Here is a 23,278-nt window from a genome sequence, read left to right on the forward strand (position 1 = left end):
AGAGGTTTACTATATAGGGGTCCTTATAGGTGTCTATATTAAATTCTAAGTATTCTTAACATAGTTAAATAGGTAATAGATTTAATAACTAACTAAAAGCTAAAGCTATAGCTAGTAATAGCTAGTCTTATAGACTAGTAATAGGCAAGGCCTAGTAAGGCACTAGCTGTTAGTAAGATATTAGCCTAACTAATAGATCTACTGGCAAAGCTAAGAAAGTAGATCTAAAGGTTAGCTATATATTGTCCTATAACAAGTGCCCCCCTAATAATAGAAATAATTATTATATAGTAATTATTTAATATTACTAGCTAATAGGGTAGTTAACTATATACCTTAGGCTTCTATAAGGCTATTATAGCTATTATAGAAAAGGTATACCTAAAGGTTAATAGTCCTTATTATAGTTATTATTATTACTATAACTATTATTATATTTATTATTACTATATTTATCTTTATAGTTATTAAAGTCCCTATATTTATTAGTGTTATCTTTAACAGTATTACTATTATTACTACTATAATCCTAGTTATTATTACTAGCTAGGTAGTTAAGTTAATAGTAATTAAGTTAATACACTAGTTAGTTAAGTATATATATAGGCTAGCTATAAGTTAGCTAGTAAAGTATATATAGGTATAAGTATAGACTTTAGGCTAGTTAACTATAAGCTAGCTAGCTAGGCATATATATAAGTTATTAATATATAGGTTAGTTAGTTATATATATAGACTAATAGTGTTAATAGTTATATACTAGCTAATAATAAGAGAGTTAGCTAAATACTAGTTAACTATAGGTAAGTTAGCTAGATATAGGCTAGCTATTAGCTACTAGCTAGCTATTAGATTTATTAAAGTTATAGTAATAATCCCTTATGTAAATAGATCTATTATTATTATCCTAGAGACCTATTTCTATAGTATAACTAGTAGTATTATCTTTATCCTTATTATCTTTATCTAGGGTGTCTTAACTATAGTACTAGGTAGCTTTATAAAGTAGTAATAGAAGTAGGCTATCTTAAAGCTAGTAGACCTAGTGTTAAAGGGACTAGATTTTCTTCTCTTATTCTTAAAGGCACTAATAGATAGGTTTACCTCTTAGTAAATAACCTTCTCTAAATCTAGGGTGTAGTTAATATAGCTTTTAAAGGTGTAGCTAAGTATATAACTTAAGGCTATATTAGGCTATTAGTTAAGTATATACTAGTTAGGTATATATTAGTAATAGTGTTAGCAGTAGTAGCTTTAAGTATTTTACTACTAGCTAAGGGTTTTATATATCCTTTGCCTATTTACTCTCCTATTAGACTATATCCTCTTAGTTCTAGATTAGTATTATCCTTTAGGTAAAAGCTTTAACAGTAGTATAAAATTTTATAGCTAAAAGGAAAGTTAGTACTACTAGTAATATAGACTATTTACTTATAGGTAAAAAGGTAATAATAAGATAGTTATTATTAATAGTAGTAATAGTAAAGTTAATAAAAGTAATAAGGTCTTTAAAAGTAAAAGTAATAAGGGCTAGTAGTCTAGTAAATAATAAAAAAAGGTATTCTAAGATATAAAGTCTTAATAGTAAAGTTAGTAGTAATATTATTAGCTATAGTTATTAGCGTATATATAGTAAAAAAGTATAGATCTTAAGGAAAATCTAGTACTATACTTATAGTAAGGCTTTAGTTAGTAATATTATTACTATTATTACTATTTAAAGGCTTTAATTAACAGTAGCTCTAGTAGTAGTAGCCTTAATATCTATAGAGGTAAAATAACTAATATAAAGGAGTATAAAGAAAAGTAAAAAAAGTAAAGTTATTAAAGTAAAGGTTAGTAATAGTAGTATTAACTAGAGGTATAGTAGATCTAGCTAAATAGGTTAGTCTAGTGTAGGCTAGCAGTAGTAAAAAAATCTACTAGTAGGTATATATTAGTAGCTAGGCTAGTAAAGTAAATACCTTTGTTTAATTAGTTACCTTTAAGATAACTAATTAAATAGCTTTTAATAGTAATTAGTGTATTTACCTCTTATTAATAAATTTAATAGTAGCAGAGGGTTAATTACTTATAGTATTATAACTAGTTATACTACTACTTAATATAGTTAAATAGGTAATAGATTTAATAACTAACTAAGAGCTAGAGCTATAGCTAGTAATAGCTAGTCTTATAGACTAGCGACAGGTAGGGCCTAGTAGGGCACTAGCTATTAACAGGATATTAGCCTAACTAATAGATCTACTAGCAAGGCTAAGAAAGTAGATCTAAAGGTTAGCTATATATTATCTTATAATAATTCTAGTGTACTTCTTTATAGTACTATATTACTAACTACATTATTCTAGTTAGTAGTATTATTAATATACACTAGGTTATAATATAATCTAGGTGCTATATCTTATAGTACTTAGTGTTATTCCTCTATAAGTATAATATATATATCTAAGGAGTTATATTCCCTAGGTTTATAAAGGAATTACTAAAGTTAAAAGGTAAAGTTATTATAGAACCTTGTTAGCTATTAGCGCTAGGGTTAGTTACCCTAAGCCTTAGCGTATTTAAAGTAAGATTATATAAGGACATCACTAATAGGTTGGCGATTAGGTGCCTTATAAGGTCATGTGTAGTGTAGTTCTGACACGTAGTGCCAGAACTAGCAGATCTTTTAGTAGTTGCTAGAATAGTCTATTGTTAGGCGTTAGCACACCACCTAATCCTATTACAATTGTTCTAGTACTACGTGGGTCTTCTGGCTGTAGGCAGGGGCTGGGTTCGACTCCCGCCTGCCGAGGACTTCTTAGGTAGTATATAGGCCTACCTCAGAGAGGCAGGGGCTGGCGGTTAGTCGGCGACCGGTTGGGTTACAGGCCCACGGCGTTTGATTCAGCTTAGCACACAAGAAGTAGCCTACGTTAGGCTCAGAGGGACTAGGTGCAGGGAGGCAATGTCTAGCAGCTGTTGCTAGACGCCAGGCTGCCCAGGGCCTTCAGGGTTCACATGACCTTGTGCTCCAGCGCACGGATACTGGCGCTAGTGTAGGCGCTCCTTAGGATACGTTACATTAGAAGGGGGGCAATTATAAGGACATCGCCAATAGGTCAGCGATTAGGTGCCTTATAAGGTCATATATAGTGCAGTTCTGACACATAGTGCCAGAACTGGCAGATCTTTTAGCAGTTACTAGAATAGTCTATTGTTAGGTATTAGTACACTACCTAATCCTATTATAGATTAGGCAAAGGTATAAATATTATTTTACTTATTAACTTTCTTAATAGTAAAGTAGTTCTCTTTAAACTACTTCTCTATATTAACAAGGGATAAGCTAAAATATTTCTTAAGATGTCTAGTAATATATAATTACCTTTATTCCTTTAGCTAGTGTTATTCTCTAGTTATAAGTTAAAATTCTTACTAGTTATATACTTAACTATAGAGATATTATTAAACTATTTAACTAAAGTACTATAAGGATAGTTTATTTAGATATACTACCTTAACTACTTAGATTTATAACTTTACCTTATAATAATATATTATATAGTAGTTATAAAAGATAAGGTTAAGTAAGTAATATTTAGTGTCTATATCTAGCTAAAATATTTTAACTATTATTATTAGGTGTATCTAGGCTAGTATATAACCTAAGCTAGTTATAGAACCTAATAAGGTCTTAGCCTACTATATCTAGGCTACTATAGTATAAAAGAAGGCTACTATAAACTTATTTATATCTATTAGTAGTATTAGGCCTATACTAGAGAGTATTATTAAGGCTAATACTTATCTCTATTATATAAAGTTAATTACTAGTTAACTTAGAGGTAGTAGTCCTTATAAGGCTTAAGCCTACTTAACTATTAAGTCTAATAGTATTAAGTATATAAGAAAGTAAGTAGTACTTAGTAGTCTACTTAAGTAGTTCCCCTAAGAGAATAAGTATACTACTAGTAGTCCTTAGGTAATAGGTAGTATATATATTATTTACTTTAATAGTAAAGGTTATTAATATACTTTATAAGATAAGTAAAAGGCTTATATTATCTAGGCCTATATAGGCTAAAACCTTAGTAGGTCTAGGCTATATAAGTAGTTACTTATACTAACTAAGAATTAGCCTAGTATAAAGTATAAGTGTTATTAAAGATAAACTAGTAGTCTACTTTTCCTAGTAAGATCTACTAATAGGCTAGCGTAAGAGTCTAGTAGGCCTATAATTTTTAGTCTTTTATTTTTTAGTAATTACTATAATATTATTATACCTTCTATTTACTTTAGTAATATACTATTTAGTAAAATATTTTTACTTTAGGTAAAGGCTTTACTTATTATAATATCTTTATTTAAGTTAGTTTATTAAGGAGGGATTTTTTAAGGGGTATTTAGTACTTACTTAGTTATATATTTTTCTAGTGTAACTAGGTTTTTTAATAACTAAGAGGTTTATAAGTTAATATAAGATAGTAAGATATTTATAGCTTTTATATAAAGCTATATATATAGGTCTAGATACTTTCTTATATTCTTAATAATTTTTTTTACTATTTAAATATTTAATTTTATTTAATATAGATTAACTATATTACTATTATCTAGTTTAAACCTTTTTTACTAGTTTATTATCCTATAGAATAGTCTATTACTATTAAATTCTATAAATATAAAGGTGTATATATTATTATAGAGGCTCTATAGTAGAGAACAGGTAACTTTATAATTTAGATTCTACTAAAGCTATATATATATACGCTATATATTAGTAATTTAGCCTAGCTATACTGGCCTTAGTATACTGTTTCTATAAGCTAATTCTTGTTAAGGTAGAGGGGTATCTTTACTGTGTCCTAGTAAAGAAAAAATTTTAAAGGTGTAGATTAAGGTAGTTGTACTACCACTTGACATAGTTAAATAGGTGATAGATTTAATGCCTATCTAAGAGCTAGAGCTATAGCTGGCAACGGCTGGTCTTATAGACTGGCGACAGGTGGGGCCCAGTAGGGCACCAGCTGTCGGCAGGATATCGGCCTAACCAATGGATCCACTGGCAAGGCCAAGAAGTAGATCTAAAGGTTAGCCACATTGTCCTATAACAGTAGTTCTTTAGCCCTTTTATAGTTAGACACTATATAAACTAACTCTTTATATAATATAGCTTAACTTTTTACTTTTACTAATCTATAATTACTATATAACTACTAATTAGTATTAAATAGGCTTTATATATATATATACTTAGTAAAATATAAGGGTAAATTAACTTCTTATTAGGTAACTAAATAGGTCTACTCTACTATTATTATATAAAGTAGTTATATACTACTTAAGTATAACTTAAGTTATTCTAGCTAACTAAAAGTATAATCCCCTCTTAGCTTAACTAAGGGCTAAATAACTAGTCTATGCCCTTTAACCTTAAATTATAAACTATTTATAGTTAACTAACTAGGTGTTATATAATTATTAGTATTAATATTCTAATAAGTAGTATTATTAATAAAAGTATTAGTAAAAGTAAAAAAAAATATAGTAGTAATAAAAAAGCTAGTACTAATACTAGTACTATTATTATTACTATTACTACTAGGCAGTAGTAGTAATAGTAGTAGTAGTAATAAAATAAAAAAAATAAAAAATAATAATAAAGTAAAACTATTAAAAAAAAAAAATTAAAGATAAAAAAATTAAAGAAAAAGTAAAGCTAAAAAGGTTACCTAATTAGGCTAAGTAAAAATAATAAAGTAAATTATAATAGTATCTTAAGCTTATAAAGTAAAAAAAAATAGTAAAAAAGAAAAAAAAAATAAAACCTAAAGGGTTACTAGTATAGCCTACTAAAAGGTAAAATAAAAGCTTTCTTTTATAATAAAAGTAGTATAACTTAAGGCTTAGGCTATAAGAAAATAAAAATAATAAAAAAAGTAACTATATAATAAAGGCTTACTAAAAGTATATAGTACTTAAGAAAGTATTATAGTTAAAAAAATAAAAAAGTAATAAAAATATTATAAATAAATAAAGTATTTTTATTATAAAGTAAGTAACCTTTAATAAGGCTAATTAAGTAATAAAGGCTTATAACCTAGCTAAAAATAACTATAACCTTAAGAAAATAATAATCTTAGTCTAGTTAAACTATAATAGCTATAAAGGTAAAGTTAAAGATAATTAGCTAGCTAAGAAAATAGCTATTTACCTAGTAACTTACTAAGCCTAAAGGTATTCCTAGATACCTTTAAGATACTAAGTAGTAGTAGAGCCCTAAGGGCCTACTAGAGCACTACTTAAGGTCCTAAGGACAAGACCTTAAGGAGGAAGGATTATATTAAGTGCTAAAGGTAGAAGGCACTAGGGGACTACTAGCTATAGGGCTATAACTAAGAAAACTATTATCTAAGGGTTATATAAAAGTAGAGTTTATAGGAACAAGAGAATTAAGAGAAAGTAGATTAGAAAATAGTTATAATTAACCCTTAACTACACTATTTATAGACTCCTCTACTTAGTACTATAATGTTATAACCTAACAAGTTATAGGTAATATTGCTTTACTTAGTAGAGTAACTAGTAGGCAGTAACAGTATTTATATAGAACTAATAGATAGGTATAGACAAGATAACTTCTATAGATATAGAAGAACTATAGTATAAGTTATATAATAATAAGATTAGATAAGATCTATATATTAGAAATATAGAAGCTATATACTTAGTATATAGGCGCTATATAGAAAATATATAAGTGCTATAGTTTAGATATATAGCCTTATACACTAACAGAAGGAATAAACTTATATATAAGATAAACTTAGATACACTTAAGGATAAACTTTTATAGCTCTTTAGTAATTAACTTTATAATATATTCTTTAAATACCTTTTAGTATTTTACTTTAGTAATTTAATTAATAAAAGCTATATAAGCTACCTTTATAACTATTAACTACCTAACTAATTACTAAGTAATTAATAGACTAGTAAGCCTATACTACTATTAACTAAGTATTAACCCTAGCTTATTCTTAGTAAAAACCTTACTATTAAATTACTAACTATAACACTTTAATTACTTCTATTAAGTAAGTTAACCTTAATACTTACTTAATAGTAAAGACACTATATTAACCTCTAAGAATATACCTTTAATAAGTACCCCTAAGTCCTAGTGCTCCTTAGACAAGGAACTTAAGGACGTTATAGAGATTAATAATAGATTTATTCTACCTAATCTAAGATTTAATAAAGACAATAAGGCTATCTTTACTATAGATTAATACCTTATAATTTAAGGGATAATTAAAAGAAACACTAGATATAACTAGTAACTTATTAAAGTTATTAATAGTAATATAGCTAAACTAGAGCGCTTAAAGAAAGCTATCCCTAAGAAGCCCTTAACTAAGATATAAGAACTTAAGAAGACTATTAAAACCCTCTAAGGCACTACTAACATTATCTAGACCCTAGTTAATAGCTAAGATAAGCTTAGACTTAATAATCTATAACTATTTAATAGAACCCTAGGATATTTAAAGAGATTTCTTACTTAAGTCTAAGTGTACTACTAGTTCTATAACGTTAGCTTTAGGGATAAACCTAAGAAAGTTATTTACGCTGCCTTATTCCTTAAGGGAAAGGCACTAGCCTAGTTTAAACTTTACCTAATAGACTATATAATAAATAACTAAGTAGGCTTAAAAATAAAAACCTAGGAGATCTTTTATAAATACTCTAGGTTTAAGAAAGCACTACTATTACTCTTCTAAGACTCTAATAAGAAGTAATAAGCTAAGTAAGAACTATTTAACCTAAGATAAACTAAGGCTACTTTATACTATATAGCTAAATTCTAGAGACTTACTACTAGACTTAATATTACTTAAGAATCCTTAATTTTTATATTTTACTAAGGACTTAAGGAAGATATTAAAGATAAACTAGTTAAAATTATAAACCTCTCTAAAGATTTTCTATTATATATTAAACTTACTATTAAAATTAATACTTAACTATATAAGTAATAACAAAAGAAAAAAAAAACTAAATAACTTAATATAAATATAGGTAAAAAATACGCCTAAGGGCTAAAGCTACTAGGCTAGTAAAATAAAATATCTAATAGATAATAAAGACTTTATAATAACTAAATAAGTACCTCTTAAGGACACTATACTAGACCTATAGATATAAGTATAGTATATAAATAAGACTAATAACTACTATATAACCCTAAGACTATTAAATACTTTAACTATAAAAAAATAGGACACTATATATAAGACTATAAGTAACCTAAATAACTTTAATATAAAACTTTACTAGAATACACTAAGAAAGCTAATATAGCTACTAAGGAAGTCCTTTATTAATAATTAACCTAGACTACCTACTATAATAACACTTATACTATACACTAGGATAGTAAAGAATAGGTAAAATAGTATTCTAAGGAGCTAAAGATAAAAAACGTATCTATAAGAAAAAAAAACCTAATAAGAAAAAAAAACTAAAATATTATTATAGCCTTTATAATAATATAAGATATAACCTTTAAGAAGCTATAAGATATACTTAGTACACTTAAACTTAATATAATTAAAGAATACCTTAAAAAAAGATAGTAGTAACAAGAACACTTATTAATAAGTAGTACTTAATAAAACTCTACTAAAGAAGAACCTTAAGATTATTACTATAGCTAAGAAGCAGTAACACTAAATAGTAACAGAAGTCTAAGAAACTATTAACAAAAGAACTAAGAATAAACTATTATAGTAAGTATAAAGTATAGTAGTAAAAACACTTACTAAGTACTAAGCAAGTATAATAAACAAGTACTATAAAGTTTAAATAGTACTTATAAAATCTATAATAATAAAAAAGAATATTTAATAATAAGTTAAAGTAAAAAAAGGAACTAAGGAAACTTCTTTTACTAACTAGGGTATACCTTTAACTTTATACTACCCTTTAAAGTTATAAAGTAGTAGAACCTTAACTCCTAGACCTAGAAGAAGTGTTAGAACTTACTAAGACTATATAAATAAAAGGATTCTAGAATATCTTTACTAAACTATTACTATTACTAAAAAGCAATAAAGTATCTAAGAATAAGCTTTAGAATAATATAACTAGTAACTTATTATAAAACTAATCTAAGCCTAAGATATAGCATAAGAGAAACTTAAGTAACTATATATACAAGATATATTAAACTTTATTAAGAACAACTATATATATAAATCTAAGCCTAAGGAAACTACTAAAAGCAACTACTACTAGAACAAGATATCCTAAGGACTATAAATAAGATAACTAAACTAGGTATATAATTTATTAAAGTTATAGTAGTAAAAAAAAAAAGAAGACCTAGTTTTTACCTTATAACTTACTATTTAGGAACTAACCCCTTAAGACACTATTAAAGTATAAAGAACTAGTTCTAATAAAGAAGAACTTACTAATAAACTCTCTTTAGACAAGTTTATATCCCTAGTAAAATAGAGTAAAAAGCTACTAAGTAACTAGTAGGAATTAGCTATAATAACCTTACTAATCCTAATCCCCCTAAAATCTAGAACTAAAGAATTAGGGAATAGACATATAGCTTACTATTATCTTTATCCTTAATTAAAAGTACACTAGGCTATAATTTAGATAAACCTTTTACTTTATAAACTTATAATAACCTTATAATATAAGGTAATAATAGCTTTAGCCTTATATTCTATAAAGTACTAAAGGATATAAATAAACAAGAACTCTTATTCTATAGGACTAAGATATAGATATTAAAGAAGAACCTATTATCCTATACAACAAAGAAACTATGTTTAGAGACTATAAGCACTTAGACCTAAAACATTTACTATACTATAAGGTGTTCTAGGCTAACTATATTTATAATAAATATATAAGATATAAGGAAAAAAAGAAGTATACACCTTCTACCTTTATAGGCCTTATAATAAACTAGTTACTAAATACTAACTTAATAAAGACCTTTACACTTAGAAGGTTAAAGAGTATAGATAATAAACTATTTACTTTAAGCTAAGCCTAAAGTACCTTATACTATATATATATACAAGACCTAACACTAGTTAGAATACCTATATAATAAATATAAACACTATTATATAGAAAAACTAAAGTATAGAGAACCTAGAAAGAAAAAGCTAGACCTTTTTAAGAATAGCTAAAAAACAAGACATGTTGCCTATAAAGGGACTATAGACAACAAAGGACAAGAAGTCCTTATACTTAACGCTAATATTTAGTAATAATAACTATTTTATATTAGATATTAAAATTAAAGAGTAGATTATTTATACTATAGTAAATAGTAAAGTATAAGTAAACCTAATATTACTAAGGATAATAAATTAACTAGAAATTATATAGTAATCTAAAAATAAACTATATAGCTTATAAACTATAGAAGGAGAGATAGTTATATATAATAGTAAATAGTTAGTAAAAAGACTAAGGTTCTCTTTATAAACGTTAAAAGCTACTATAAATAACTAACTTTTAATATTATAGCTATTAGCTAACTAAGCGTTATCCTTAAGATCCTATAGCTATAAAAGAATAACCTTAATATAGACTAGAGAATAGGCTAACTCTAGTAAAGAGACTTAGCTATAAGGTAGCATTATACACTATAACCCTTAAGTAAGTACAAGAAATAATAATACTATATATACATTAAAAAGATTAAGCCTATATAAGACTAGTGACTTATATCTATAGTAACTATTAGAAATATAATATAGAATAAAGAAGATTTAAAGGAAAACTGTCTTAATATAGTACCTTATAAATATTAATAATATACTAAGCTATTTACTAAAGAACTAGAAATAGGCTTACCTAAGCATAGGCTATAGGACTATAAGATCTAACTACTTAAAGGAAAAACACTAAAGTTTAAGCTAATTTATACACTTAACCCTATAGAAAAGGAAGTACTTAATAAATAGCTAGATAAGAACCTAGTAAAAGGTTATATTAGACTATCTAAGTTACTAGTAGAATACCTAATCCTATTTATACTAAAGAAGAATAAAGAACTAAGACTCTATATTAACTACTATAGACTTAATAATATTACTAAGAAAAATAGCTACTTACTACTACTAATTAGTAAACTATAGAACCTTTTATATAGAGCTAACTAGTTTATAGCACTAGACTTAAAGGAGTATATAACCTTATTTATATAAAGAAAAAGATAAATAGAAGACAGTATTCTATATAAGGCAAAGGCTATTTAAGACACTTATTATACTATTTAGACTTACTAATATACCTACTATATTCTAGACTATAATTAACTATATTTATAAGAAAAGCTAGACATTTTTATTATCTACTACCTAGATAATATTCTAATCTTCTTAAAGAATCTTAAAGAACATAAGGAATATATACACTAGGTACTTAATAAACTCTAGGAAGTAAAACTTCTAGTAGAACTAAAGAAAAGTAAATTCTATACCTAGAAGGTAGACTACCTTAATATATATTACCCTAGAGAAATATAAATATAGAATAAAAAGTAAATATAGTTAAGGACTAGCCTACTCCTAAGAACATTAAAATATCTAATCCTTTATAAGATTTATTAACTTTTATTAGAAGTTTATTAGGAACTTTAAAGATATTTTATAACTAATGTAATAACTTACTAGAAAAGACACTAAGTTCTTATAGACTAAAGAATACTAATAATCTTTTAAGAAACTTAAGGAGCTTATTAGATCTAAACTAGTCTTTATAATACTTAACCTAGATAAGCTATTTAAAGTTAAGACTAACGCCTTAGACTTTACTATAGGTAGATAATTAGGATAATAAATAAGAAAAAAAACTTTACTTATATATATTCTACTTAAAAATTCTATAGACCTAAGCTAAACTACTAGATCTATAATAAAGAACTTATAGCTATTATTAAAGTATTCTAAGAATAGAAACTACACTTATTAGGAACTAAGCACTAGGTGTTAGTTTATATAGACTATAAGAACCTTTTTACTTTACTACCTTAAAAGTTCTTAATAAATAATAAATATAATAGTCTAAATTCCTCTTAGAATATAACTTTAAGATTATCTACTATAAAGGAATAGAAAATAGAAAGTAGACGCTTTAAGCAGAAGACTAGACTATAAAGTACTAGTACTAAAGGAAACATAAGTTATCTTAAATATAATAATAACAGTAATATAATACTAGCCTAGAAACTTATTATAATTAGTAGACGTATTAATACTAGTATAACTAGTAGAATAATAGCTAACTAGATTTATAAGATATATAGTACTAAGGTATATAGACACTAAGAATTACTAAGATATTTAAAAGAATTTAATAATACTATAATAAATAAGTTATACGTAAAGAAGTAGCTTTAGTAATTAAGGACTATAAGATATATAAGAAAAGTAAAATAGTCCTTATAAGCTATATAGGTAAATATAGCTACTACTAGTACTACTAGAAGTATAGCACTTTATCTCTTTAGACTTTATTATTAAACTTTAAAGTTAAGAGAACTACTTATAAAAACCTACTATAATAGTATATTAGTTATTATTAATAGACTTATAAAGTAATCTACTTTATCTATACCTAGAGTTAAGTACTATAGAGGATCTAGTGTATACTTTTTAAAATATATTATTAGTAACTATAGATTACTAAAGAAAATTATATTAGATAAAAATAAGTTATTTATATCTAAGTTTTAGAAATCCCTAATTTTATAACTAGGAGCTAATTATAAGCTATTAACCTTATTCTATCTATAAACTAATAGTTAAATAAAAAAAATTAACTAAATACTTAAATAGTATCTATAATACTATATTAACTATAACTAAGACAATTAGGTACTATTACTACCTATAGCCTAATTTACCTATAATAGTACTATTAGAGAAAGCACTCTAAACTTACTATTTTACCTAAACTATAGATTTTAATTAACAGTATATAGAGAACTACAACAAGGACTATAAGCACTAAAAGCTATAGCTAACTTTAATAAGATTTAAGAACTCTAAGAATTAGCCTTAAGAGACCTAGAATTTATTAGATAATAAATAATAAAGTACACTAACTAGAAAAGGATTAAAGGACTAACCTTTAAAGAGAGAGATAGTATGTATCTTATCTACTAAAATATTAAAACTAAGTAACTAAGTAATAAACTTAATTATAAAAAACTTAGACCTTTTAAAATCCTTAAAAAAATCTTACTAGTTAACTATAAACTTAACTTACTAGAAATAATAAAAATACACCTAGTCTTCTATATTATACTACTTAAACTAGTACTATAAAGATTAAACACTAATAACTATATTATTATAGAACTAAATAAACTAGAATATAAAGTTAAATATATTATTAATAAACACTATAAAAACAGTAAAGAATAATACTTAGTAAAGTAAAAAGGCTATAGGTATAAAGATAACTTATAAGAACTAGTTAAAAACCTTTAGTACTTTTAATAGCTACTCTAGGACTTTTATAAGTACTAGAAGAATTAGGTACTAATAGACCTATACTAGTAAACTTATTACTAAGCCTATATAAAGACTAGTCTATATTATTCTTAATACCCTTAGCCTAAAGATTACTTACTACCTAATGCTTATAAGTATTAAGTACTATTAAGGTATCTGCCTCCTTTAACTCCTATATCCCCTATATAAATATCTTTATATAATATTCTTTTACCTTCTTGTAAATAGTATAAATCCTTAATAAACAACTAGCTACCTTAGCTACCTTAGATTAAATCTAAGTAAGCTACTAATAAAGCTTAAGGAGAGTATTACTTACTTTTTTCTTCTTCTCCTCTTATTCTTAACGCTAATTACTTAGCCTTTATACTATATATTATTAGTAGTAAACTAATAAGATAAAAAAGAACTTTACTTATAACTTAATGCTACTACTATTCTATTATAAGGACACTTTAAGTTTTTATAACCTTAATAAACTTTAGCCTCTTTAGCTATTTAATAAATATAACTAGTATAAAAGCACTAGGTGTAAAGTATAACGTTAAAAGAACTAAACTATTAAAAAATATAATTATACACTAAATAAAGTGCTAATTTTAATCCTGATTTTTCTATGTAACCTAATATAGTGTTAGTATTATAGGTAGATTAGAAAGCAGAATTAATAACTCCTTAACCTAGGAGATATAACCTACTTATATAGGTCTTAAGGGCAAGACCTTTAAGAGAGGAGACCTAATGTTATAACCTAATAAGTTATAGGTAATATTGCCTTACTTAGTAAAGTAACTAGTAGGTAGTAATAGTATTTATATAGAACTAATAGATAGGCGTAGACAAGATAACTTTTATAGATATAAAAGAACTATAGTATAAGTTATATAATAATAAGATTAAATAAGATCTATATATTAGAAATACAAAAGCTATATACTTAGTATATAGGCGCTATATAGAAAATATATAGGTGCTATAGTTTAAATATATAGCCTTATATACTAACAGAAGGAATAAACTTATATATAGGATAAACTTAAATATACTTAAGGACAGACTTTTATAGCTCTTTAGTAATTAACTTTATAATATATTCTTTAAATACCTTTTAGTATCTTACCCTAGTGATTTAATTAACAAGAGCTACATAAGCTACCTTTATAACTATTAACTACCTAACTAATCACTAAGTAATTAATAGACTAGTAAGCCTACACTACTGTTAACTAAGTATTGACCCCAGCTTATTCCTAGCGGAAACCCTACTGTTGGATTACTGACTGTAATATATAACCCCTCTAATAGCTTAGTACTCTCTAATTTCTAAGCAGAGGCATAAATGTTATCTATAGTTATGTTAATTCCTTTCTTAAAGCAAAGGGACTAATAATAGGCAAGCTTTTTGTTTTTAACAATTCTAGCAGAATAGGAAGACCCTTTTAAGAAAGAAACAAGAAGAAAAGGGGGAAAAAACAAAGATATAACTATATATCTCTGTGTTTGTTTTTAACTATGCAACTTAAAAGTAGAATTGCCAGTCGCGTGCTGAAATTTTCATGAATGCCAAATACTTCATTTGTTAGAAGGACTATAGATAGGTTAATGCATCAACAAGACGTGGTTGTAAAAGGCATTAGTTCTCTAAGTCTAGTGGTCTGGCTGGCTGGAAACGTGGCCAAGTATATATTAGACCTTCTGGCAACTGACTCATGCGTACGAATATGGTCGGATTAGTGTTCCAACACCATTTGACTTTTCATTTCTCAGTCATTTATTTCAATGCAACCCCAGCTCAACAAAGCTCGTAACAAAGCTCGTCAATAAAGCTTGTACTGTATTCATCTTTTGTTTTGGAATCAAACGCCTACTCTGGTTTTCATGCCAGCGCACCAAGAAGCTCAGTCCGCTGCTTACTGATTGTTTGGCTTCCAGCCACATATTTGGGTGATGATGGTAGTCCTGAGCCGCCAGAAACAAATTTGGTTCCACATTTTACAAGCAACTGCTTTGGCATGATGAAATAAGTGACGATGTCTATAATGTTTATATAACCAGGGACTTTTTGTTTCACGGAAGAGACAATCTGGCTCCAGCCATAACGGCTATTATTACAGACCGATTTGCTATATACGTCAAATTAAGGTCGGATTCAACCACTAACCAGGAGGAAGCTGGATACTGTCCCCACACCGGCTATGTTATTGTAGTATTAGCTGTAAAGTCTATTTCGTAAGTCGCCTGTCATGTTTGAACCAGAGGTCGTTTTTGAGTGAGGCAAGCAGCAACACAGCCACTAATTACCATCTATCGGTTAAACTTTATCTGCCCAAGATTCCTTAACCCTTCCGCTGCCGTCCGCGTTATCGTACCCCTTTGTCGAGCCAGGTAGGTCCCGTGATTGGATATCTATAGCTCATCTGGGCCTGCTATAGTACGAGTTGTTTGGGCCAATGTGGGGCAGGAGACGGTATCCAGTTCAGTAGTTTCTTAGCGGCAATGTCTGTTGAGTACCAAGCTAGGAGCCGCCTTAGGCACATCTCAGGATATCCGGAACGTATCTTCTTCCGTATACGTAGACCAGATGTGGCTAGCATGTTTGAGATACCATTTGAACTGCCATCAGGGGCAAAGACTTACGCGGTCCCGAGTACTCTCTACGGATGCAAAGTACTGGTGCCGCAGAGGTCTGTGGAGCGCGGGATAGTTCGTCAGGGGTCATGCTCCGCCACTTATGGCATGAGGCTTATGAGTGTAAATAGAAAAAAGATGAACGAACCTACCGGCTGTGGTTTAGGTCTTGCTAACATATGAATGGTTGGACTGCACGGCATTCCGAATAGGTTTATGCCGTTTGCCCTCAAGACGCAGAGTAGGTAGATCAAGGTCCAGGAGGGATCTCTGGGCTTTTTATGTGGCCATAAGACCAGACAGTCATCGCTGCCTGCACTCATGTCGAGTCAGAGATATCCTGCATTCTGTGTGCGATGGCAGCGGATGGGCTACCAGCCCTGGTATCCCGAAGAGTGTGGGTGTGTGGGAAGCAGAACTTGGCAGTGCCACGCTGCCAAGTCCGAAGCCTCTCATCATGCTTGGCTTCAGGGGCAGAAACACAAGATACGAGGTTTCCAAGCAAGGCCAGCGCCAGCACTTGATCATGCACAAATCAAGACAGTGACTGCTGCTGTGCAAGCACGAATATCAATTGCAGCTTTATGCACATCTCTGGATCAGGATTCAGCTAATTACACAAAAACCCATCAATCAGTGGGTAACTGATCCACAACATTCTCTGGAAAGATGCACTCGCAGAGGAGTCGCAGCGAAGGAATCAGCGGTTTACGTACGCGAGACTATTTAGCATACACCTGAGCAAACCCTTGTAGAACCCTCAGGACAACAGAGAGCCTTCCCGTTTCCATTCCGCGCCTGTAATTATTGTACGGGTATGTTGTTTGGGAGCAGTCTGACTCCGCGCAAGTGACGCACAGGAGCACCCCGTCGTTCCGTCCTGCGGGAGACTTCGGTCAAGTTGGGAAACCAGGGAATATCGCCAAGACACTTTCGGCATTCGAGCGGAAAGGGTTGGGAAGTCTACGCGGCCAATGGTGTACACTAGAATGAAAAATCCTCCAACGTCGTTCCCTCGTGCCGCACGCCGGCCCTTGTCAAGGGGCCGGATTACCTTGAAGCCGACCCAAGCTAGGGCGGAGGGTTGCAGTGCAGACGGGGCCCCAGATGAGGTCACTGGCCACTGGAGGTACGACCCTGGCGAAATAACCTTAATGCTTAACCCAAACTCTGTTGTTCTCACCTCTAATTTCGTCAACGCCTCCCTTCGCCTCCTAGGGCTTCCAAGCCATTCGTCCAGCGCCGCGAAACCTCGGAACCGTACCGAACTCCTTCTTTCGCCCTGAATGACCCTTGCCCGCACATGCTAACGAGCGGAGCTTGGTCTGATTGTGCTCGGAGCCTCCCTGTTTTCTGCTCGCTTTGCCATGTTGAGGGCTGTATCCGTAGCTCTTACAGGGGCTGTATCTTGGCGCGAGTTTCGGGTGGCTCAACATGGAGGAAATGCCAGCTCCTCATACGCACTAAGAGCTTGGAACTTTGGCAAGCTCCCTTTCCAGCACCTGGTACCGGTAGTTACACTAGTGCTGTGGCCTGCCGTCCCCCTTGAACGCCACACACATACACCCCTGCTCATCGTTCGTCTCTTCCTCGAGAGGAACGACCCAAAGGGCCATACGAGGTGCTGCTGACGTGTGTCAGGTGTCGTTCGTGGGGGACTGTCTGTGGAGAAGAAAACATTTCTGTACGGCTTCGGGTTTGCTACCGAGACTACGATTTTTTCTTCTTACATTGTGTGACTAACCGGCTAGGGATTCGGGGATTACGCTTGCCATGTAATGTTATTTGCTGTACCGAACCCCAATGTTGTCGTGGTGGTACAAAGCACAATGTATACATACACTCAGGTCCATCGTTCCCGAGTTCCTCTCATCATATGCGTTTCCAAGAGCCAGCATAACATCTCACAGCCGTGATCCTCTCGCGATCACCACAACAACCAGGCTACCCATTCAGCTCCCCAATCGTCTGACGATATCGAGTTTCATGCCCCAGCTCAAGCCAGCACAGAGCCATATATCACTTTTTCACCGACGGCAGGATTCAGTTCCGGTCTACCTCTTCTCATCCAAAAGGAGCCCTTGTCAGCCAAGACGACCACCCCTGACAGTCACTAGCGTCCAAAGTACGCGAACTAGGCCTCAACTCCGTACTTGCCTGGCCTTTCCCTCGACCTAACTTGTCAGTTTAGATTCAGCCCTGGCCAAACTCCCCTGCAAGGGCCGCAAAGCCAAAACAGACAGACGGTTCCTTGCTCTTCATCCCTTCTCCCAGAATCGTCCCATCACTCTTCAGATGGCACCGCTACGTTTGATACCGTCCCGACCCCGGACAGACACCCAAGATGACTTGGTAGTGACCTTGTATCCCGCCCTCGCTACCACTGTCGTCACGCACATCTCGCCTGCAGTGTTAGTGACCCAAAGTCGGACTTTGTATCTTCTCAAACACTCCCACTGGAGCCGCTCCATGGAGGACGTCTCCTTCATCCAGACTCCAACACGCCCTTGCCCAGCCCGCTCAGTCCTGGGTAAGATCCGGATGGGCAGGTCCACACCTGCCCAGTGCCATCCGATCTTCCCGGTGCCGGCCTTTGCGGCTCATGCTGGTCAGCCAAGACAATCAAACGAACCAGATCCCTCCCGATATAATGACATCCCACCTCCCTCTCGTAGTCTACGGTGACCAGCAGGACTGTGACCTCTTTCCTTCATATACGCGCCCTCCTTTATTCATTCGTTTCTTTGCAGCACTAGGCGACCACTCTCGCCCAGCTCGCTGTCGTTTGTTTATTTCGTTTCATTCTTCTAGAGACCGGTATCTCCACTTCGATCAGAGGCGAGCCTCATACGTTCTTTTATTCCTTCTTGTGTGTCTCACCTTCCTTTTCTCTTACCGAACACGACCCTTCGAGCTTCCTACACGACCCGGTCCCTGTTAGACCGACACGATGCTTTCGCGATACGGAGTCCTGTCGTGGCTCGCCTTCTCAACGTTGGCCGCCGCCGGGAAGCAGGAGTGCGAGGTCAAAACCGAGACAGTCGTCCAGACCGAGACCGTCCACGTCCCTACCACGATACGCGAGACCGTTCATGTCACCATCCCGGGGGGAAAGGAAACGGTTCATGTGACGGTTCCGACCACGATCCACACGACTATACCTGTCACAGTCAGCGAAGTCAAGACCATCCACCAAACCGTCTCGACAACCGTCAAAGAGACAGTCCACGTCACCCAACCGCCTCAGACCGTCAAGGAGACGGTTCACGTTACCTTGCCTCCCGTCAAGGAGACAGTTCATGTTACCCAGCCGCCCAAGACCGTCAAGGAGACCGTCCACATTACGTTGCCTCCTGTTAAGGAGACAGTGCACGTCACCGAACCGCCGAAGACTGTTAAGGAGACAGTTCACCTCACTCAACCGCCGCAAACTGTCAAAGAGACAGTCCACGTGACTTTGCCTCCTCAGACAGTCCATGTTACTCAACCGCCCCAAACCGTCAAGGAAACCGTTCATGTTACCTTGCCTCCTGTAAAGGAGACAGTCCACGTCACCCAGCCACCGCAGACTGTGAAGGAGACAGTACATGTGACGCTTCCTCCTCAGACGGTGAAGGAGACGGTCCACGTCACTCAGCCACCCCAGATTGTTAAGGAGACAGTCCATGTGACTCAGCCACCTCAGGTTGTCACGCAACCACCCCAGATTGTCAAGGAAACAATCCACGTGACGTTACCTCCTCAGACTGTAAAGGAGACTATCCACGTTACTCAGCCTCCTCAGGTGGTTAAGGAGACTATTAACGTTACGTTGCCTCCTCAGACTGTGAAGGAGACAGTCCATATCACTCAGCCGCCTCAGATTGTCACGCAGCCACCTCAGATTGTCAAGGAGACAGTCCATGTTACACTGCCTCCCCAGGTTGTTAAGGAGACTGTCAAGGAGACTGTTCATGTCACTCAGCCTGCCCAAGTCCTCACGCAAGCACCTCAGATTATTAAGGAAACAGTTCACGTTACATTGCCTCCTCAGATTGTTAAGGAGACAGTTCACGTTACTGAGCCAGCCCAAGTTATCACTCAAGCGCCTCAGATTGTCAAGGAGACAGTCCACATCACATTGCCTCCTCAGGTTGTCAAGGAAACTGTTAGGGAGACAGTTCATGTCACAGAGCCAGCCCAAGTTCTTACGCAAGCACCTCAGATTGTGAAGGAGACAGTCCATGTCACTTTGCCTCCCCAGGTTGTCAAGGAGACTGTTAGGGAGACAGTCCATGTCACAGAGCCAGCCCAGGTTCTTACGCAAGCACCTCAGGTTGTCAAAGAGACAGTACACGTCACATTGCCTCCTCAGGTTGTCAAGGAGACTGTTAGGGAGACAGTCCATGTCACCGAGCCAGCCCAGGTTCTTACGCAAGCGCCTCAGATTGTCAAGGAGACGGTTCACGTTACATTGCCTCCCCAGATCGTCAAGGAGACCGTTCATGTCACTCTGCCTCCCCACGTTGTCAAGGAGACTGTCCATCTCACTCAAACAGTGAGCCATTGCACTACAACTGTTGCAGCTCCCGTCCTGGGCCACCAGCCCTCTCCTCCACCCGCCGTCCACTCGATGCCGGCCCCGCCTCCTGCTCATCAGGTTGCTCCGCCTGCGCACCATACAATGGCACCGGCCAATCCCCACATGCCCGCCCCCCCGTCTCATACCCCCCCGCCCCCAGCACCGGCGGCTCCTGTACATATGATGCCTCCTGCGGAGGCGGCACCCCCTGCTCACCAGGCGCCGCCCGCTGAGGCCATGCCAGTACACACACCTCCTGCCGAGGCCATGCCAGTACACACACCTCCTGCCGAGGTCATGCCAGTACACACACCACCCGCGGAGGTTATGCCGGTTCACACTCCTCCAGCGGCAGCGATGCCCGTCCACAAACCCGCCGAGGCGTCGGCCGCACCCGCAATGCCAACACATCCCATGAAGATGAGGTTCATGCGGCGCACATAATGCTGAGATGAGAAGGAGAGGGGTCTAAGATGGAAGAGAATGGATATGAGCCCTAGACAAAAGTGCAGAGGAGTGTCTGCGCGTATAACTTTCTTACATGTAATCTGAATATTAGATGGTAGCTATGACGCTGGGAGAAGTTTAATACCCTGTCAGCCGGCCTTGAATGGACCCTTTAATTACCCTGTGTTTTTGTATCAAGCTAAGTGTTGCTTTATGAGGGTCGATGAGCAACTTGATAGCAAATCGCCCGGGCAAATTTTCTGCTGCGCATGTCCCACAGGACACCGGGCCATTTTGCATCGTCATGAACCATACATATGGTTCTTGAACGTCATCGGGGCTGCACGGCAGACACGACTTGCCAAACTCTTTCTGGTTCCGCAGAGCTTGTGGTGGTTCCACGCAAGATAGGCACCTGAGGGTCTCGAAACGTGGACAATCCTAGCATATTTCATAGTATCGAATCGTGGCTTTCACTATTGGGAATCTACGCAGCTGTGCTTGCGAAACCGTGCTGAATTATCCACATCAATCATAAATTAACTAATACCAATAGCTCTCACAGCAGGTGAGTCACAAGTACCGACAGACCAACCAGGGACGTAAGCATGGCGGGGGCCGAGAGAGCGGATCCAGATGCCGGTACAGGCTTCGGTGTGGTCGTGGGCGACGTACCGTTGGTTGAAGGCTTTGTGGAATTGAACTGGGCGACGATGAACTCAACGGCGTTGATGGTGTATTTGCTGAAGTAGGACCCGTGGACAGTGGTGTCGTTGCCGAGATCGCAGTAGATGTCTCCGATGTCGCAGTAGGACTCGATCTTGGGAGCGTAGCTCTCGCACGCCGTGACGTTCTCACGGGGGAAGAGCTGGAAGAGGAGAATACGGGTCAGCAGCTGCGCTTGCGTAGAAAGGAACAACCTGAAGCGGGCGTCAAAATCAAACAAGGCGACTTACCCCGTCTCGGGTGCTGGTGCCCCTATTCCAAGAGGCCGAGGTGTCGTGTGTTGGGTCCCCGAAGAGAATGGCGGCGATGACTGCGAGTTCGATCCTGTCAGCCTAAGATTCCTTTTATTCCTTTTTCTTTCTCGAGAGAGTTTCTAGATGAAGAAGGCAAACCCACCACTGTGGTCTACCACAGACGCCGCCACAGGAGTCGTGACGTTGAAGTCAAAGTCCATGTTGTCGATGTCCCTGTCCTCCGTATTGCCACACAAGGTATCGCCTACAACGTGCGCGCCCTGGGTTCGTGCGTGTCAGTTGGGGATCCCAGAAAACTCAATTCAACCCCGTCTTAACCTTCGAATCCAGCCGCTCCCGCCTTGACAAACAAACTCACCTGGGAATAGCCCAGCAGTGCGATTTTGGAGTCTGGACACCGCGAGCTATATTGCGTCAAGGCGATTTTCATGGCCCCGGTACCAGTCGCGACCGAGGTGGAATAGTTGTCAAAGGTCGCGGGGTAGCTGATGGCCTCAATCTGCGACCCCGGGATGGCGGCCACGACGCCATTAGCGACGGAGCCGATCCTACCGACCCCGGCGGGCTCGTTGCTGCCGCGAGCCACGATGAGGTGGACGCCAGTGGCGCAGGTGGTCGCCGAGTCCTGCGCCGAAGCGCTAGCGGCGAGGAAGCCGGCGACGGCGAAGGCGGTGGCGGTCCTCATCTTTATGGTCTGGGGAACTATGGGTTTTGTCTTACAAGTTGTGGCTGCTGCCGGGCGAGGGTTCGAGGGTCGGATCGTGGAAGGTATGAGAATTGTAGCAATCGTAGGCCAAGAGATTCAGGCAGAATGCCCAGGGAAAAGCGAGGTATTTGAACGAATTGTCGGCGCATTACATCGCAAAATGACCACCACACTCGCCAAGAAGGCAACAAGAATAACAATGATTCCCTGTTCGGAAGGTCTCTAATCGTTCCTCCTCAGTAGAACCGTACCACTCACCGCTGCATCTGGGTTAACAACGCGGCCCGGCCGGAGCAACGTGCTTCAATAAGCTGGGGAGGGTTAATGCATGATGTATGTACGTCTCGTCAAGGGCTATCCCAGGCGGCCCACATTGAGCGAAGAAAAAGAAAGCCGGTTCCTAACGAGCATA

General features: G+C 35.2%; 2 protein-coding genes across 2 annotated transcripts; one reads left to right on the forward strand and one right to left on the reverse strand.

The window, feature by feature from the left end:
• Window positions 1-18,959: 18,959 nt before the first annotated feature.
• Window positions 18,960-21,188, forward strand: LY79DRAFT_695346 (uncharacterized protein; the record flags this gene model as incomplete). The annotated part of the gene is given in 22 exon segments (XM_060564816.1): window positions 18,960-19,545; window positions 19,564-19,623; window positions 19,642-19,722; window positions 19,732-19,761; window positions 19,780-19,800; window positions 19,810-19,839; window positions 19,849-19,899; window positions 19,918-19,938; window positions 19,948-19,977; window positions 19,996-20,037; window positions 20,047-20,058; window positions 20,068-20,127; window positions 20,137-20,187; window positions 20,206-20,208; window positions 20,218-20,268; window positions 20,278-20,337; window positions 20,347-20,379; window positions 20,389-20,448; window positions 20,458-20,490; window positions 20,500-20,541; window positions 20,551-20,870; window positions 20,978-21,188. Coding segments are annotated over 22 exon segments (1,725 nt in total). The 5' UTR covers window positions 18,960-19,122.
• A 369-nt stretch (window positions 21,189-21,557) lies between these two features.
• LY79DRAFT_366291 (cutinase) lies at window positions 21,558-23,017 on the reverse strand. The gene is made up of 4 exons (XM_060552785.1): window positions 22,519-23,017; window positions 22,303-22,420; window positions 22,137-22,216; window positions 21,558-22,048 (listed from the first exon to the last, which is right to left on the reverse strand). Exons 1-4 carry the CDS (start codon window positions 22,843-22,845, stop codon window positions 21,740-21,742), a joined length of 834 nt encoding a protein of 277 aa, XP_060409954.1. The 5' UTR covers window positions 22,846-23,017; the 3' UTR covers window positions 21,558-21,739.
• Between the last annotated feature and the right edge of the window lie 261 nt (window positions 23,018-23,278).

The sequence above is a fragment of the Colletotrichum navitas genome (genome assembly GCF_030913465.1).
Source record: "Colletotrichum navitas strain CBS 125086 chromosome Unknown LY79scaffold_75, whole genome shotgun sequence".
NCBI classification, from domain to species: Eukaryota; Fungi; Ascomycota; class Sordariomycetes; order Glomerellales; family Glomerellaceae; genus Colletotrichum; species Colletotrichum navitas.